At 35.8% G+C, this 18,179-nt stretch overlaps 1 protein-coding gene across 5 annotated transcripts in view; it reads left to right on the top strand.

The window, feature by feature from the left end:
* Positions 1 to 18,179, top strand: part of DMXL2 (Dmx like 2) — a 178,388-nt gene that overhangs the window by 152,179 nt on the left and 8,030 nt on the right. For 4 of the 5 annotated variants that reach the window (XR_004348327.1, XM_032621915.1, XM_032621919.1 and 1 more), the window contains 10 exons: positions 1,587 to 1,717; positions 3,557 to 3,805; positions 6,727 to 6,905; positions 10,604 to 10,734; positions 11,227 to 11,312; positions 11,743 to 11,944; positions 13,013 to 13,130; positions 16,441 to 16,503; positions 17,640 to 17,726; positions 17,807 to 17,928. Coding sequence is in view for 4 of the 5 variants with exons in the window: in XM_032621915.1 (XP_032477806.1) it covers positions 1,587 to 1,717; positions 3,557 to 3,805; positions 6,727 to 6,905; positions 10,604 to 10,734; positions 11,227 to 11,312; positions 11,743 to 11,944; positions 13,013 to 13,130; positions 16,441 to 16,503; positions 17,640 to 17,726; positions 17,807 to 17,928 (1,368 nt within the window). In the remaining variant the exon portion in view is untranslated. The remainder of the gene's footprint in view (positions 1 to 1,586; positions 1,718 to 3,556; positions 3,806 to 6,726; positions 6,906 to 10,603; positions 10,735 to 11,226; positions 11,313 to 11,742; positions 11,945 to 13,012; positions 13,131 to 16,440; positions 16,504 to 17,639; positions 17,727 to 17,806; positions 17,929 to 18,179) is intronic. The other variant, XM_032621916.1, reaches the window with a different exon arrangement.

Raw genomic sequence — 18,179 nt, forward strand, 5'->3', positions numbered from 1 at the left:
ATAATTATTTGTTTAGTTTAGCTATTACCTAGTAACAACAGAGACATATAGAAAATGACTAATAGTAAAGGAAATTATCATCACCATCTTTTTTTTTTTGTTTTCAAAAAAGGAAGTGTTCACTATCCAAAGTAATTTATGATACGAAGTTTTCTTATTTTTTCCCCCTTAGGAACTATTCCTTTTAGCCTTAGATTAGTTTCTGTTTGTTTGGTTTTCAGTTGAAAGAGGAAGAACTTTTGAAAAATGAGAAAGTACATTCCTAACGTTGAACTATTAAAATCTATTTTACTTACCCATTTCTGTATGTCTTTAGAAGTGATATCAATAGATGTAATGGTTTGAATTTTTGTTAAATGTCTAATTGCCTTCATCGGTGTATATTCTGTATTTTAATGACTAGGGCAGTATAAGAAATTGAATCACTTGGAAAGATGACCTAGATTTAAATGGATTATATGAATAAATGAAAAGTTTGTAATATAAATAGAATCACATTAAATTTATATTACAGATATATCTAGATTTTTTTCTTATAAATTCAGCAGCCTCTTGTGGGAAGATTTGTTATTGCATAGGGAATTACTCTCTCAAAATGGCCTGTTCTCTGATGTTAGCCTAATAAGGCCATGTCTAAGTAACTACAAAAACGTAGAAATGTAAATAAGTGAAAAAGAATTTGTTTGGTTGACTGTGGTCATCTTTTTTTTCCTTTGCGGTACGCGGGCCTCTCACTATTGGGGCCCCTCCCACTGCGGAGCACAGGCTCCGGACGCGCAGGCCCAGCGGCCATGGCTCACGGGCCCAGCCGCTACGCGGCATGCGGGACCCTCCCGGGCCGGGGCACAAACCCGTGTCCCCTGCATCGGCAGGCGGACTCCCAACCACTGAGCCACCAGGGAAGCCCTGTGGTCATCTTAATGATCAAAGACAACTTGTTGGATATCAGTCACTGCTTAAGATGGTGCCAGATAAGAATCCAAATAAATTTTGTTTAAATGTGTATTTTCTAGTTTTTAGGCTGTGATTGACTCTCCAGGGTGTCAGATTTATTTTCTTCTTTTGTACTTGCCTCACTCCATAAAGATGAGGGAAGTAAATATTTGGGCACATTTGGCTTTAGGACTAGGTATTTCTAAAATAGGATTCTTCAGATTTTAGTTGATGTTTTAATTCAGAGTTGAGCTTGCACGACTTTACAGAACTAAGAAATGCAACAAAATAGTGCCCTGAAACTTTCTGATATATCTTAGTACCATCAGTAGTCTCCTTACAGCAGACTTTAAAAAAAATACAAGTAAGTGAATATAGAAAAGATTTTTAAGTATTAGGTGGCATTTGGAAAAGGTTTTAATGACTGAAATGTCATCTACCTAAATAGAAAATTTGGTATTTTGTTTTAAAAAGCTATTGATAAATATTTGTAACTAATTTAAAGAACTTTCTGAAATAAGTTTTTATTAGAACAGTGAACTCAGTTTTAAGAGTTTTGTTTTTGTTACAGTTATCTAAAATAAATACGTATAGGGTATAATTGCTTGTTACCTCTATAAAGACGATAAATAACTGAACCTTATTTGTTTTAGCAGTCAGACAGAAGGGAACCAGTTTACAGGAATGGCTTATCAAGGACTTCTTTTAAGTGATCGTCGAAGGCTAAGGACAGAAAGCATTGAAGAACATGCAACACCAAATTCTTCTCCTGCTCAATGGCCTGGTGAGAATTTGAGTGGTGTTTTTTGTTTGTTTTTTAATCTTCTATTTGGCAACTCCTTTTTACAAAGCCACCAACTAGTTTCCTGATTGTTGGTGTTTGTGGATTTGGTGAATAGTTTTTTATTTGTTTGTTTTTGATGATGTTTTCTGCCATGGATTAGGAATTCTTAAGTACTGTAATGTTGTCTGAAGACTCAGAAAGTTAAGGCTTCAAAAACCAGCTGTGTTGACCAGCATAAAAAAGCAAGGTTTAACATCCTTCGCAAGGGTGAGCACGTCATGTTTCTTATCCTTAGACATCCCGAATTAGAATCTTAGAGAGCCAGTATCACAGAGCTTTTTTTCACAGATACCTCAGCATACAGTTATTCTCAAGAGTGTAGATGTACGTTAGGAAAGGAGTGACCATTCTGTGGCACATATATTATGGTGTCTGCCAGTCCTCTTCCTCCGGTTGGCTCTTTCTCACTCTCCATAACAGTTATTTCAAACCTTCTCCACTCTCTTAATATACTTTCCTCGTCTGCCACGTCATTTAATTTTTGCTCTACTTGCTTTATAACTCTGTGGTTCCATGTTAATGATCATTGTGAAGAGTGGCAGTAGAAGGAAGTGACGGACTCCAAGTGTGTATTTAAAATTCATTTATGCATAAGTTTCTCAAAACGTATTGTTGTCGTTTTGACATTTTATTGAAATAATTTCAGACTTAACAAAAGTTTCAAAAATGGTACAAACGATTCTTGTGTAACCTTCACCCAGATTCCCCAGACAGTGACATTTTACCATACTTGCTTTGTCATTCACTCCTCCTCTCTCACTCTCTTATTGTGTGTCCGTGTGAATATATACTTTTTTCTGAAATATTTGAGGGTAAGTTGCAGACATGATGCCCCTTTACATCTAAATGTATCAGTTTATCTTTCCTAAAAACAGACATTCTCTTATTGTACATAACCATAGCACTGTTATCAAATTCAGCATCTTAATATTGATACAATACTGCTCTCTAATCTATAGATTTTTGGACAATTTCACCTGTTGTCCCACTGAGGTCTTCCATGTAACATTTAGTTGTATTGTCTCATGAATCTCCTCTAATACGTATTCCTCCTTCTTTCTTTGTCTCTCATGACACTGACACTTTTGAAGAGTACTAGCCAATTATTTTTTAGAGTGTCCCTCCATCTGGGTTTTTCTGATGTCTTCTGAGTATTAGATTCGGGTTATGAAGAGAGACTGTACCCCTCTCGCTGTAAAATATCAAGAGGCACATGATGCCACTTGGTCCCATTACTGGTGCCATTAACTTTGATCACTTTGTACGGTAGTTTCTGCCAGATTTCTCCTTTGTAAAGTTACTTTCTTTTCCTTTGCAATTAGTGAGTATCTCTTGAAGAGAATGTTTGAGATTGTGTAAAATATCATACTTTTACCCACTAATTATAGCATCCAGTGATGACTCCTGACTGAATCAGATATTACTGTGGGGATTACTAGATGGTGATTTTCTAATGCTATCCTTCCTTCTACGTATTAGTTGAAATTGTTCTGTAAGGAAGAGCTTTCTCTCCTCTTCTTTTAATTTATTTATTCACTCATTTATTATATCAGTAGGGATGAATGGATTCTTATTTTATTCTATAGCTTATAAACCATTCCTATCATTTTGTTGCTCAGATTACGGATATATATATATATATCTCCATGTGTATATATTCACACTATATATATAGTATAATATAGATACATAATTTTGGTTAAACTGCAAATTTGGATTTTTTTTTCCTTCTGGAGCTTTATGCTGATAGACTTCTTACAATATTATATACCCTTACAGGTGTGAGTTCACTTATTAATCTCTTGAGTTCAGCCCAAGATGAAGACCAGCCAAAATTGAACATTTTGTTGTGTGAAGCTGTTGTTGCTGTGTACTTAAGTTTATTGATACATGCTCTTGCCACAAATTCCTCCAATGAATTATTTCGACTTGCAGCCCACCCATTAAACAATCGAATGTGGGCTGCTGTTTTTGGGGGAGGTATAAAACTTGTTGTGAAGCCTCAAAGACAATCCGAAAATATTTCAGGTAAGATAAATTTGATACCAATAAGGTATGTAAATGTAAATAGTTTCCAATGTGAAAGTAAAAGATTTTTTTTAATGTTTTAAGAATTTTTATTTTGAAAATCACTGATGTTTAAGGTATAATCACTCTTGTTAGGGTAATAAATAACTAAACTCATGTTAGAATAAAGAATATAGTTTCAGTTTAACATTTTTTGGTAAACCAGGACAAATTTGAGGAGGATAAAAAAGAAAAAAGGAAAGGTAATGGTAAGGAAGGAGACAATGTTAAGGAATAAGGTCATGGAAAAAGGATAGTTTTTAATTAGAGAAAGATTTAAATAAATCCTCATAATCTTTACAGAGTATACCAGTAGTTGGCTTCAGATTAAGTTCATGGTAATAGGCAAGAAGGCTGTTCCATCATGCACATGGTTTTTAAATTCCATTTTCTGTCCTCTTTTTTTTTTCTTATGGACCAAAATAGATTTTTTTAGTCCACTTTTTTAGATGGTAGGATGGTAAGATATAGACTGACGCCACGGGAAGGGTTTACACCTTGGCGCTGAAACACAGAAATTGTCTGTCTTAATTCATCCTTAGAAATGGTCATATTACAGATGAGGAGTTAGTGGCACAGAGAGTTTAAATGGCACAGGTTCTAACCTGTGTCTTTACTGCCCAAGATCACATCAGATGGATAGGTTCCTACGTAAGTCAGAGTAAGGTAGGCAGTCTTATCGACTTGCGTTGTCTCCACTCCCGTTGCATGTGGATGACTCTTAATTTCCATCTTCCTACCTACTTGTAGTCCACTGTAAATTTAAAAGTTTTCCTCCCAAATCACTTCTTTTCTCTTCCTGAGTTTTCTATTATTTTTTCATGGTAGGTAATACATTCATCAAATCATCATGCTTAAACCTCTGAGTACGTATTCATGTTTGCATTTACTTACACCTGCTCTATGCCAGGCTTTTGGGGTATGGGAGTGAGCGAAACAGACAAATCCCTTACCTTCATGAAGCTTACATCCAGTAGAGGTAAACACAATAAATTAGCAAGTGATAATATTTCAGGTATGGGAAGAACTACGATAAAAATAAAAGAAAGTGACTGGACAGAGAATGATGAGGGAAAGGGGACGGGAACAGTTTAGTTAGGGTGATCAGAAGACACATTTCTGATTAGATAGCATTTGAGCAGAGTCCTAAGGAAGGTGGGAATCAGATCGTGCTGATATCTGGGGCCAGAGCATTTCAGGCAGACGGAGCAGTGAGTGCAAAAGTCATGAGGTAGGACTAGTTTGACCTTTTCCAGGAACTACAGTGGAGGCCAGAATGGCTATCCTGACTCAGGGGAGTGTGGTCAGAGATGAGGTAAGATAAGTAACTGGGGCCAAGGTCATTGAGGGTTTCATGGGTCATGTAAAACTATCGTTGTTGTTCTAAAGAAAGATAGGAAACTACTGGAGGGTTTTAAGCAGAGGCGTGACATAATCTGATTTAGGTTTTCAAAAGACCCACTCTAACTGCTGTGTGGAGAATAGACTGTGAAAGAATAAAAGTAGGGAGGCTACGTGGGAGGCTCTGGCAATAGCCCACTTAAAAGATAGTTGTGGATTACCATCAAGAGTGAATGGATAAACAAAATGTGGTATATAAGTACAATGGAGTGTGATTCAGCTGTAGAAAAAGAATGAAGTATTAACACATGCTATATGGCTAGCATGAACCTCAAAAATATTATGCTGAGTGAAAGAAGCCAGGCACAAAAAGTCACACGTTGCATGCTTCCATTTATTTGAAATATTCAGAATAGTGTAAAGCCATAGAGACAGAAGGCATACTGGTGGTTGCAGTGGGCTAGAGGCAGGGAGGAATGGGGAGTGACTGCTTAATGGGTATAGGGTTTTCATTTGGGGTAGTGAGAATGCTTTGCAGCTAGATAGGGACGGCGGTTGCACAACAGTGAATGTACTGAATGCCACTGAATTGTACGCTTTAAAATGGTTACTTTTATGTAAATTTCACCTCAGTTAAAAAAAAGATAAAAGTGGTTTAGCCTAGTGATGGACAGAGTGAAAAGCGGTCATATTCATCAAAGAGAACTTGAGATAGAATTATCATTTTCTATGACGCAGAGCTTCAGAAGAGGACCAGGTTGACTTCTTTCTGGTTCTCTCATATCCCATTAGTTCTGAGTCCTTTTGATGTTTCTTTTATGTATTTCTCATATCTAATACTTCCTCTAGGTCTTTACCACCCACCATACTAGTTCAGGTCCTTCTTGTGTCAGATTCTTCCACCTTCCTCTCTAATTGATCCTGCAGACTATACCTCATCCTGTGCCTAGTTCAAGACACTTTCATGAGAATTGCCCATAGGATGAGCTCCCAGCTTCCTATCCACAGGCTTGTCCCACCCTAACTCCAGACTGTCGTTGTTACTCCCCTCCCTGACACCTGTCTAGCAAAAGAAGTTTACTCCTCATTTAGCCAAACCTTTGGTCATTCATTTCTGGTGTCAGCTTCCTGTTTACACAATGAGCTTCTGCTTTTCTTTTAAGGCGTGCTTTACATCCTACATATTCATTCAATGAATCTTTCTTGAACAACACAGCCAGAAATAATCACTCAAGCACTCTTTGTACTATTTGTTGAATATATCATTTATTTAATACACTGTGTATAGAATCGCTGGAATTCTTATTCTGTATAGCACATAGGCTGCTTCATTGCAAGTTAATCTTTTATACTCTATCCTCATATGCATCTCTGCCATGATTGTTGGACAACTGATGCAGTTACTAGAAAAGTTTAGAAGCACAGATGTAAGTAATTTAGTCTACACTGAAAACATGGCAAGAGTAGGATGAAAAGAAAGGTTAACTCTTTGAATTAATAATGGAAAATGAGGCCAGGTTTTTTTTTCTATCTTTATTCAGCACCTCCTGTTCCTTCCGAAGACATAGATAAACACCGCAGGAGGTTTACCATGCGCATGCTGGTTCCTGGAAGACCTGTAAAGGATGCCACCCCACCACCAGTGCCTGCAGAAAGACCATCTTACAAAGAAAAGTTTATTCCTCCTGAACTCAGTATGTGGGATTATTTTGTTGCAAAGGTAAGGGGCGTGAGGAATGCAAGCCTTATGTGTGTCTGTTTTATTAACTCTTATGTTTGCATCACACAGGAATGACGGGGCAGCTTCTGGGCTGAATCACCATAGTTTAGACATTAATCTCTCAACTCCAGAAAATGAATAATCATTCAGGAATGATCAGATACTTGAAATGGACCAGACAAATTAAAATCATACGGGACTTAGGTATAAACCAAAAGTTAGTTTATTAACATTTAATCAGCATCATCCTTTTCTAGGGACTGGAATACCTGTATCTAACCATCTAACTTCCCTTCTTCTGCTTATCAGTAGTTCCCTTGGTCAGCATGAAATTAGAGCAGAAGGAGATGGATGGGTATTTGAGGGTTTCATGAGACCATGGGTTTCATGAGGCCCCATGACATATCTCTGTTTCTCCAAAGCAGAGAAAACTTTTCTGGGGATCAGAATACTCATCGTGACTAGATCCAACATAGTCCCATTTTGTACCATGTTGGGTGTGTGCTTTTCTGCACTTTGTTTTTTCAGGCACATCACCTTCTATTGATAGGTTTCCTTCTTTACCTGTGTTCCCTCTTTACATGTGTTTCATTTATACTTCTTCTCACTCCCCAGATTGGTTGGAAGCAAATCCAAACATCATGAAATTCCATTCATAAATATTTCACCATTTATTTTTTAAAAAGAAGGATTTTGAACCAGTACCACACTAGCATTATCACACACACACCGCACACACCACACATACATAAACACACAATTCCTTAATATCATTAAGTATCCAGAGAGTGTTCACATTTTCCCCCATTATACCTTAAATGTTTTTGAACAGTTGGTTTGTTAAATCAGGGTCCAAAATAAGATTCACACATTGCAATTGGTTGATATGTCTTAAGTTTCTTTTAATCTATAAGTTCTACCTCCATCTCTCTTTGTTAAATCCCCCCCCCCCCCGCCGCCATTTTTTACCCCCAAATCTGTCCTTTAAAATTTCTCGGTGGCTTTTGCTGATGGCATCCCCATGTTTGGTCTTCTGACCATGTTCCCCTGATTTCTGTTTTTCTGTAAAGTGAAAGTTAAACTTAGAGGCTTTATCAGATTCCATTCTGATTGGATAGGGAAAGGGGAGTGCAGGATTACTTCATAGGTGGTTTTGTGTATTTCCATCAGGAAACTCTCTTTTTGAGATGTTAGTTGACGATTTTTGCCTAAGTCCATTATTTTAAATTTAGGGTAGTTTTAAAATTATGATAATGATATCTTCTCATTTAGTCTTCATTTATTTGCTGGAATACTTTCTTCCATCAATCTGTTTGGTTATCCTGAATTACGTTTTGAAAGAGAAACACAGGATAAGTGCTTTATTCTTTGCTTCTTGTGCCAGTTTTCAAAGTGATGAGTTGATTCTCTAGCATCCTTCAGAGGAAGCAGTGAACTTTGTTTTGTTATATTATGGATTTAAACATATTTTATGTATTTTAATCCAGTACAGTTATTATTCTTATGGATGTTCAGATTGTCCCATCTTTGCCAATAAGAGCCTCTTCCAGTTGGCTCCTGAATCTTTTTGAGAACTCTTCCAATAGTCTTTGAGTTTCTTTCCTTTCTAGTTTAAGTCATTCTAGGCTAATTTTGCATGTTTCCTGCCCCGGAGTGGGAGCAACCTCCAAAGAACCTGGTTCCTTTTTGTGGGAAATTATAATTTAGAAACCACAAGTGGGTATATGGGTGCTCATTGTTACTGAGTTTGTCATTGTTTCTAGGTACATATCATTTCTAATGACCAAATAACTATTCAGCTTGATGAGTATACTATAGTTTACATAACCATTTGCCTATCAGTATTTGCTGTATTTATTTTTTTCATTTTTATAAATGCTGAGATTAGTATCTTTTTAGACAAGCCTTGTTCACATTCTGATTATTTCAGATACATATCTGAAGTATATATATATACTTATATATATATATCTTGAGATTACTGATTTATACTCTCGAGAATAGTGAGCATGCATCTGACTTTACCCTCATTAAGTATTCCTTTTTCATTTTTGTTAATTTGATTAAATAATTTTTATTTCCTATTAATGATATCAAAAAGTGTTAATGAACCTATTGCCATTGGGTTTTCTACTGTGAGGAATTGACTGTTCATGTTCTGAACAAAATTATCTATTGGAATTGTAATGTTTTTCCTTACTTTTAATGAACTCTTTATTTTTAAGGATATTAACAATTTACCTTACTTGTGATACCTTTTCCAGATTCTTTGCCTTTTAATTTTGTTTATGTTTTTGACATACAGAAGTTTTAAAAAGTTTATTTAGTCATGTCTATCCATACTTTTAAGAAATGATTTATTTGCCTTTTGTTTGTTTTTGACATACAGAAGTTTTTAAAAGTTTACTTAGTCATGTCTATCCATACTTCTAAAAAATGATTTGTTACATTGTTTTTAAGCAGAGAAAGTCCTTTTCCACTAATAAATGTTTACTTTTGTTATCTTCTCCTCCTTTGTTTCCTCCACCTTCTCTTCCGCCTCATCCTTTTTTTTAAAAAAATTTATTTATTTTTGGCTATGTTGGGTCTTTGTTGCTGCGTGCAGGCTTTTCTCTAGTTGCTACAAGTGATGGCTACTCTTTGTTGCGGTGCACGGGCTTCTCATTGCGGTGGCTTCTCTTGTTGTGGAGCACGGACTCTAGGCGCGCAGGCTTCAGTAGTTGCAGCACACGGGCTCAGTAGTTGTGGCTCGTGGGCTCTAGAGTGCAGGCTCAGTAGTTATGGCACACAGGTTTAGTTGCTCTGCGGCATGTGGGATCTTCCCAGACCAGGGCTTGAACCTGGATTCTTAACCACTGCTCCACCAGGGAAGCCCGTCTTCCTCCTAATTCTTTTTAACTTTTTAATTCTTTTTTTTTAATTTCTAACTCTCCTGTTGATCTAAAATGAAGTGAAGATCAGACTTCGGTACTCTCTTTATCTTCTATTCTCACACTTACACTAGTTGTCCTTCCTTTCCTCCCAACGACTTAAGATGTTATATTTGTCATATATTAATTTCTTATTTATATACTCTTCTTGGACTACATTTTTCCACTTATCAATTGCTAGACTGCACTTATTTTAATTATTTATTTTAATATCCACTAAGAAATAGTATCTTTCACTTTAGAAAGATTTCTTAGCTAATCTTACCTATTTTTTTCTTCCCTATGAACTTTACAATCATTGTCAAGTTTCAGAAAAGGAAAAGAAATCCCCATGGGGATTTTTATTGCAATTACCTAAAACCTGTAAATTAAAGAATGATAGTCTTTACATGTTTCAGTCTCCTTATTTAGCTTTTAGAGGGATTTGTAATTTCCTTCACTGTAGCTCTTTCACAGTTTTCATAAAGTTTTTCCTTTGGTATTATGTTACTTAATGCACCTTTTTTCTTCAGAGTTTTTGAACTAGTTATTGCTGATATATAAGAAAAAGACCATTGATTTAAAAAAAATATTTGTGTCGTATCTAGCTACTCAGTTATTTTATTGAATCTGAGAGTTTTAACCTGGTTTTCCTGACTTTCCTAGGTCTAGTATCATTTTCAAAAGAAAATTTTAGTTTAGGTTGACACCATTTAAAATGTTCAATATTAAGTTAGGATAAAAATAACCCAATTATACATTTAAAAATAACTTCACATTTTATTGCAGCCATTTCTTCCTTTGTCTGATAGTGGAGTTATATATGATTCTGATGAAAGCATTCATAGTGATGAAGAAGGAGATGATGCTTTCTTTTCAGATACACAGATACAGGAACACCAAGACCCTAACTCCTATAGGTAAATAAAGCTTTCCTCTTTTCTTTTCGTCTTTTCTTTTGTAGAAGTTCCTGATGTTACTAGTTTTAGCAACATTACTATCATGAATTTATACAAGAACTGACCTATGTTTTCAGGTTAGGAATTCTGTACCTTTGAGGTACATTGCTAGATAGTAGAGTATTTCACATGCAGTTTCAAAGAATAGCTGGCACAAACATTTTTAGTGAGAAAAAATACATAATTTATTGGTCTGCTATTAAAATTCCATGTAGGTGTATGGTAAATCTCTTTCCATTAGGTATTCCAGATAGTGAAAGTGTAATACATTGTTGCATACCTTTTGTTTTCAGAGACTACAAAGGTACTCTTTTTTAATAGTAAGTTGTTAGAAAAAAACAGCTTTTTTTCTGGGTGGGAGATTGGGCCAAACAGTTGACAGGGATCATTACTATATTCTCATGATTTTATTTTTCAATTAAGGAGAGTTTTTTTATTTGTCCCTTTGAACAGCTGGGCTCTTCTACATTTGACAATGGTTAAGCTAGTACTTCACAATGTCAAGAATTTCTTTCCCATTGCTGGACTGGAATTCTCTGGTAAGTTTGGCATTTGAAAATTAATGTTATTAAATACAACAAATTATCATCAAGTTTCTCTTTACAAAATCCATATAAAAGAACATGTGGTACTAAAAATATACAGCACTGGAGATGTTATGAGGTCTTATTTATCTTAGGCTCCAGTCTGTGGTTTTAATTCATATGGCAAGAATCACTGACTACCTAGAAGGTTGGAAGAAAAACCAGGAAACCATTGTGGAGAAGCTAAACATTTTCTTAGCTCATTTTAGAAAGCTGGTCTTCTGTTTTGTTCAAAGCATTAAATATCAAAATGGTGTTAGATTAACATTTTCAGATTTATTTGTACTTTCAGAAGTTTTGGCTCTAAGAATTTGGATCTTGTAAATATGTGGTGATGGTCAATATTTTTAATCAAAGTAAAATATCATATTCTATTACATTTTAGAGTTGCCTGTAACATCACCATTAGGTATTGCTGTGATTAAAAACTTGGAGAATTGGGAGCAGATCTTGCAAGAGAAAATGGATGAATTTGAAGGTCCTCCCCCCAACTATGTCAACACATATCCAACTGACCTTTCAGTAGGAGCTGGACCAGCTATTCTTCGAAATAAAGCAATGCTAGAACCTGAAAATACTCCATTCAAGTAAGAATTCCCTTACAATGGTAATGAGAGTGTAGCTTGGTTTAACCTTTTTGGAAGTCAGTTTGGCAAAATAATATGCCAGCAGCCTTCAAAACACTCATAACTTTGAACTTGCAATCCTGTTTCTAGCACTATATGCCAAGGAAACTATCAGAAATCTGGATAAAAAATTATTTTTCCCATATTACCTGTACTTCAAATAGACATACTAATTTTATAATCAGGACAAAACCTTTATTTTTGTCATCATTTTAGGAACTCTTAACAGAAATGTTTTGGGATAACAATCTACATATTCAAACAAGGTGCTACTGACCTTTTGTCAGTAATTTAATAGTAAACACATTAAGGTTTTTATTGCTGTTTTGATCTTCCATCTGTCCATCTAGGCCCCTTTTGATAAGCAGCATGCTTTTTTTGAGGCAGCCAGCCATGATTTAGAGTATTGCTCATAAGCTTGAAAGAGCAAGGCTTTAAATTTAGCTTGTTAGCTGTTAAAAATGAAATGTGGGACTTTATGTTCATTTATATTCATTGGTGATATGCTGTAACCAACAGAACCAATCTAAAGTATAATTTAAAAAGAGAATAATAAGGGCTTCCCTTATTATTGAGAGTCTGCCTGCTGATGCAGGGGACATGGGCTCGTGCCCCGGTCTGGGAAGATCCCGCATGCTGCGGAGCGGCTGGGCCCATGAGCCATGGCCGCTGAGCCTGCGCATCCGGAGCCTGTGCTCCGCAATGGGAGAAGCCACAACAGTGAGAGGCCCGCGTACCGCAAAAAAAAAAAAAGAAGAGAATAATAAGAGATTCAGTTGACTCTCAGCTCAACCTGTCCATTTAGAGAATCTGTAGAGAATTAATTGCTAGATGAAGGAATGATTTGTAGAACTAAAAATTAAAAGTGAAATAAATTATAAAATTTTGTTGAGCTTAATGCTGTATCTTCTTTGCAATAATGGAGGATTTAAAAAAATTATCTGCAAATAATGAAACATTTTCTATAGACTAAAATATAGACTAAAATAGTGTGATATGTTGATTTTTTTTTTTTTTTTTTTAAACTAGATCCCGGGATTCTTCTGCGCTTCCAGTCAAACGACTTTGGCATTTCCTTGTTAAACAAGAAGTACTTCAACAGACATTTATTAGATATATTTTCACTAAGAAAAGAAAGCAGAGTGAGGTATTTTAGAAAAAAATACTCTCTCTTGTAATTTTCATTTGTTTTCTTTAACATTTCTAATGAAGCCAGCTTGATTTATTTGAAATTTACTTTTGGTTGGAATTTATTATCTTTCATACATCATAGGTAATAGTTTATCAAGCTACAGAGAATTTTTTTAAGATAAAAACGTACAATTTTTATTTCATAACAATGAAACAACATAGGTCTTTCGACAAATCCTGTATAGTCAGGTGAAAGTGGTTATGTCCTTTATAATATTAGCCTTTGGGCCTTTATATGTAATAAACATTGTGAGGGATGGTTTGGGGAATTTAGTATATAAATGAGTATACTCTATGTTATGATTCTCTGAATATCATTTAAATGAAAATACAGCATAACCCGTTTTTTTTTTTTTTCCAGCATAACCCTTTCAAAGCATTTTTATTTGGCATTTAGAAATGAACAGCATAAACTGTAGAATAATTTTGTGAGACAGATTAAACTACAGAAACACCAAATATGAGATGAAGGAAGATTGATTGCATTTACAAAGTGAGGCAGAGATTCTACATTGCATGGTGATTTTTAAGCTAAACATAAGTTAATAATGTAATGCCATACAGGGTTCAAGAAGAATCATGAATTTGAGAGAGTCACACTTTAGAACTTAAAACGATCTCTTCATTGTAAAATGAGGGGTACACAGATGTTTTATATATAAGCATTTCAGTCCATTTGGCTATTTAATGAGGTAACGAGCAGTTTGGAGAGTAGTGTTCAGAGTAGAGTGTCGGATGTGATTAAAGATTGGCAACAAAAACTATGAGAAAAGAAAAATTAATTATATTTCACTTAGAAAAGTGAAAACCGAGAGGGACAGTCTATGTGGCTCAATTTCCCAAGGTCGCATATAGAACTGCTTCTCAAATGTTCTCCATACCTAGGGCAGCAGAACCGACCAGATTTGTTCTTTTCTTTCCACTACTCACCCACTTACCTGGATGGTCATTGTGGGCAGTCCTGTGAACAGTCATTTTTTTCTGTAGATTTAAAAATTATGTACTTACCTGAGGAATTAGAGGAATGAACCGTAGAGATTCTTTTGTGTCTTATAAGCTTATTTGATAGGAGAAGACCCCAATGGTATTGAAATTATTGATGTAGGGTTTTGTTAGGGGGAATAAGAGCCAAATTCATTTCCTCTTCCGTTTAATACATTGCTTACTGCATTTCCTGTAGTGATACTGAGTTCTATAAAATAAGATATAGAAATCTAAGAAATAGATTTAAGATAAAAGATGCTTGCTCACTTAGGGCTCTATTATTCACCGAAAGAGAGTCATTGAAGGATCAGTTTTCTGGGTTGTTAGTTCTTCAAATTATTAAACACAGTGATATGCTTTAATTATTCACAAGGTTTCTAGCAGTTTTGTTTTGTTAGATTGTCAGAGCCTCAGAGTGCTATAGAAAGACTGGGTCTAGGTTGCTGGGACCCTCAGACTCTTGTCTTGCTCTTGAGCATCTGTTGTCTCCTTTCTCGTTTCCCTCTTCCTTAACCAAGTTTCTCCCCGATTCTGCCCCTTACCTCCCCTTCTTTATGCCCCTCCATTTCTGTGCTCTTGGGATCAGCAGCCCAAGCTGTGTGTTCTTTTCTATTTTTCTACCCGAAGAGGCTCTCCATGTACAGGGAGGTGGGACAGAGATAAATCGGACATTTCTTAAAATGCTGTGTGAGTGCTGGTTGGCTCCAGGAAGGGAAGTACATGGCTGGGAGTTTGGATGGAAGAATTTTTATCATGTACCCTTTTGTACCTTTGAATTTTAAATTATTGAATGAAATTAATATCTTGTTGCATGCAGTCCAATAAAACTTTCTGTTGATAATGGAAATTTATGTCTGTTCTGTACAGTATAGTAGTCACCAGCCACATGTGGTTATTGAGCACTTGATGTGGGCTAATGTGACTGAGGAACTGAATTTTTTATTTTGTTTAATTTAAATTTAAAACCATATGTGTTTAGTGGCTACTGTATTGAACAGCACATATCTGCTGAAAAATGGTCTTCATTTACGGAAAAAAATTATGAAAACAATGTGAAAGCTCTTGAGGCAAAGTAAAATTGGTCACTTAGTTCAGATATATGCAGAATTTATTAAAACTACCCATCTAATAAGAGTGTTTTATCTTTTTAGATTGTTAAATAGGATATTGGTGGTCAATAAATTTGGTAAATTCAGTGAATTGATTAATTAGCAAAACTGGCAAAATAATCCTAAGAATGCTAAAATTGGCTAATTTTTTTAAATTACCTAATAAAAATAAAATTCTGAGAAATGCTGAAATTTTAGGTATATTTAGAAGAAGGTATTTTTACTCAGTGAGTATGTTAGAAGAAGACTATTCCACAAAACAGCTTTTTGGGATAAATGTGGCAAACTTAGCCACTTGATTAAAGGCAAATAGGTTCTTCTTCTGCAGTTTGGCTTTTGCTGAGATGGCCCTTGCACACTTGTACCATTCCTTCAGTGTCAGCTGCAGCAGCCCTTGAGCAGTTGCACAAGGCATGGAGAATTGGGTCCTGTTGGCTGAAAGAGAAGCAGGCACTTCAGGAAGTATTGGTAGGAATATATTGCTCTGATCAAACCTTTAGAGGTTTCCACAGCACAGCAGAAATGATATTTCTGATTATAGCCATTCCTAATGGCCCCTGTCATCAACCAGGAGCAAGTTATTTGTGTGATTTCTTTCCCATGCCTCATCTCATCAAACATTTACTTATAAGGAGAAAATGATAAGATTACGTATAGTGTAATGGTTGATGTGAATTTTAATCCTTGACTGTCTCTTCATGGATATATTCCTTATGAGTAAGAGTGAAATAATTATTAGTACTTTTAATCTGTGTTTAGAAAAAAATAGTTTTTATTTATTTGAAATAAACCCCTATAGGTTAGGAATCTATGTAGTAGAGGATGCATCTGCTTATACAAGTAGGTTTTATTTTTAGAGACTACAGTTTAAGTTAGAACTTCCAAGTTACATAACTGACATACAAATAATGAATTTTTATTTTGAAATTGCTTTTATATATGTAATACATTAATTTTGCCTGTTTTGCTTTGTGTTGTTTTTTCTGATGACATCACATTTTACTCAGTTTAATTTTTTTCTTGATGTGCTTTTAAATTCATTTTAAAGCTTGAAAATTCATTTTTACCATCTTTAAGTGATGGAGCAACTATTTCAGTTTGAAAACTTTCATTTCTTTTATAATCCCGTTTCATGCATGTGTTTTGTGTTTGTGACGGTGTGGTGTTGTTTAGTCTATAGAAGAACATGTGGAGCAGGTCAAACAAAACTGCATAGCAGAAGAGTGCCACATCAAGGTAGTATTCCATGCTCTCGAATTTAGCTCATTCTTTAAAATTCAAGGAGCTAACCCCTCATCTCTGTTACTAACCATGACCTGCCCAGCTGGCTAACTAGTCAGAGTGCTCACTGCTCCCACACACCTCACTGGCACAGGGTAGGAGATGCTCCACTGTGTCCAGCTTGATCTTTCTTGCCATTGGCTCTTCTCTTTCTTGCTTCCTTTTCGATCTTCAGTTCTGTCCCTTTTCCCCATCTGTTCTTAAACATGATTGTTTTATCTTGCCTCTTTCTTGATTCTGCCTCTTCTTTTCTCCCCATCACCTTTAACTCTGAGCATTACACCTTCCTCTCATCAATCTCCTTCATTACTTTCTTTTTTTTTTAATTAAAAAATATTATTTATTTATTTATGGCTGCATTGGGTCTTAGGTTGCTGCGTGCGGGCTTTCTCTAGTCGCGTGTGCGCAGGCTTCTCGTTGTGGTGGCTTCTCTTGTTGCGGAGAATGGGCTCTAGGCACGCGGGCTTAGTAGTTGTGGCTTGCAGGCTCTAGAGCACAAGCTTAGTAGTTGTGGCGCACGGGCTTAGGTGCTCCACGGCATGTGGGATCTTCCCGGACTGGGGTGTGAACCCGTGTCCCCTGCATTGGCAGGTGGATTCTTAACCACTGCGCCACCAGGGAAGCCCTTCTTCATTACTTTTTTAACTGTTCTTGTATCCAACTTCTTATTCCTATCTCATCACCCTTATGTAAAAATATTTCACTTCTTATGTGACTCCTTTGTCTTTCTGATTGTGTCTTTTTCTCTCACGTTCTTACTGCTGTATCTTTGTGCACTTTTGGAAGAGATAAGAGACATTACTGTTATAAATACTAATGAAAATTATGTTAGCTATCTTTTTGTGACAGTTACTCAGTATCCTGTAATCACAATGGAAATTTTTGTAATTGGGGTGATTACAGGGCATCAGAGAATCTAAGCTAATTCCACAGCTAATTTTCAACACACTAAAATTACTGGTACCTTTTTTCTTGCTGCTGCTGCTACTGCTACATTTTCTTCTTGTCCTTCTTTTAAGTTTTGTGGGATGTACATATATCTGTATGGAGCTGTGCTGCAACAACTAAAACTGCTGACAAATGTCTTGTAGGTTGAAGCAGATCTGGGCTATCCAGGAGGAAAGGCAAAAATCATTCACAAGGAGTCAGATGTGATCATGGCATTTTCTGTTAATAAGGTAAAATCTTTAGTAATTATAAAGAATGTAGTACTTTTAGTGAAATTGCTTAAATTATTGACTTTGCGTTTGCTTTGCAGGCAAACTGTAATGAAATTGTTTTGGCTTCAACGCATGATGTACAAGAACTCGATATTACTTCTCTTCTGGCCTGTCAGTCATACATATGGATTGGAGAAGAATATGACAGAGAATCCAAAAGGTTTGCTTGCCTTATGTAATCAATTTTAAATGTAGTTTTCTTCAAAAAGAGCCTATTAAGTGGTTATGCACTTGATTTCAGTTGTCTTGAAAACTATGTATTTCTTTGGTAAGGAGACAAACATAATTGGTTTAGCTGCCAATAAAGGGCTCTGCTTACTTATATCAGTGTACAAATTACTCCTACTTCTTCCATTAGACCCTGAATTATTCATAATGTTTGAGTCAGAATAATCCCTGACACCACAGCCT

This window comes from Phocoena sinus, chromosome 2, assembly GCF_008692025.1.
Source record: "Phocoena sinus isolate mPhoSin1 chromosome 2, mPhoSin1.pri, whole genome shotgun sequence".
Taxonomy (NCBI): Eukaryota; Metazoa; Chordata; class Mammalia; order Artiodactyla; family Phocoenidae; genus Phocoena; species Phocoena sinus.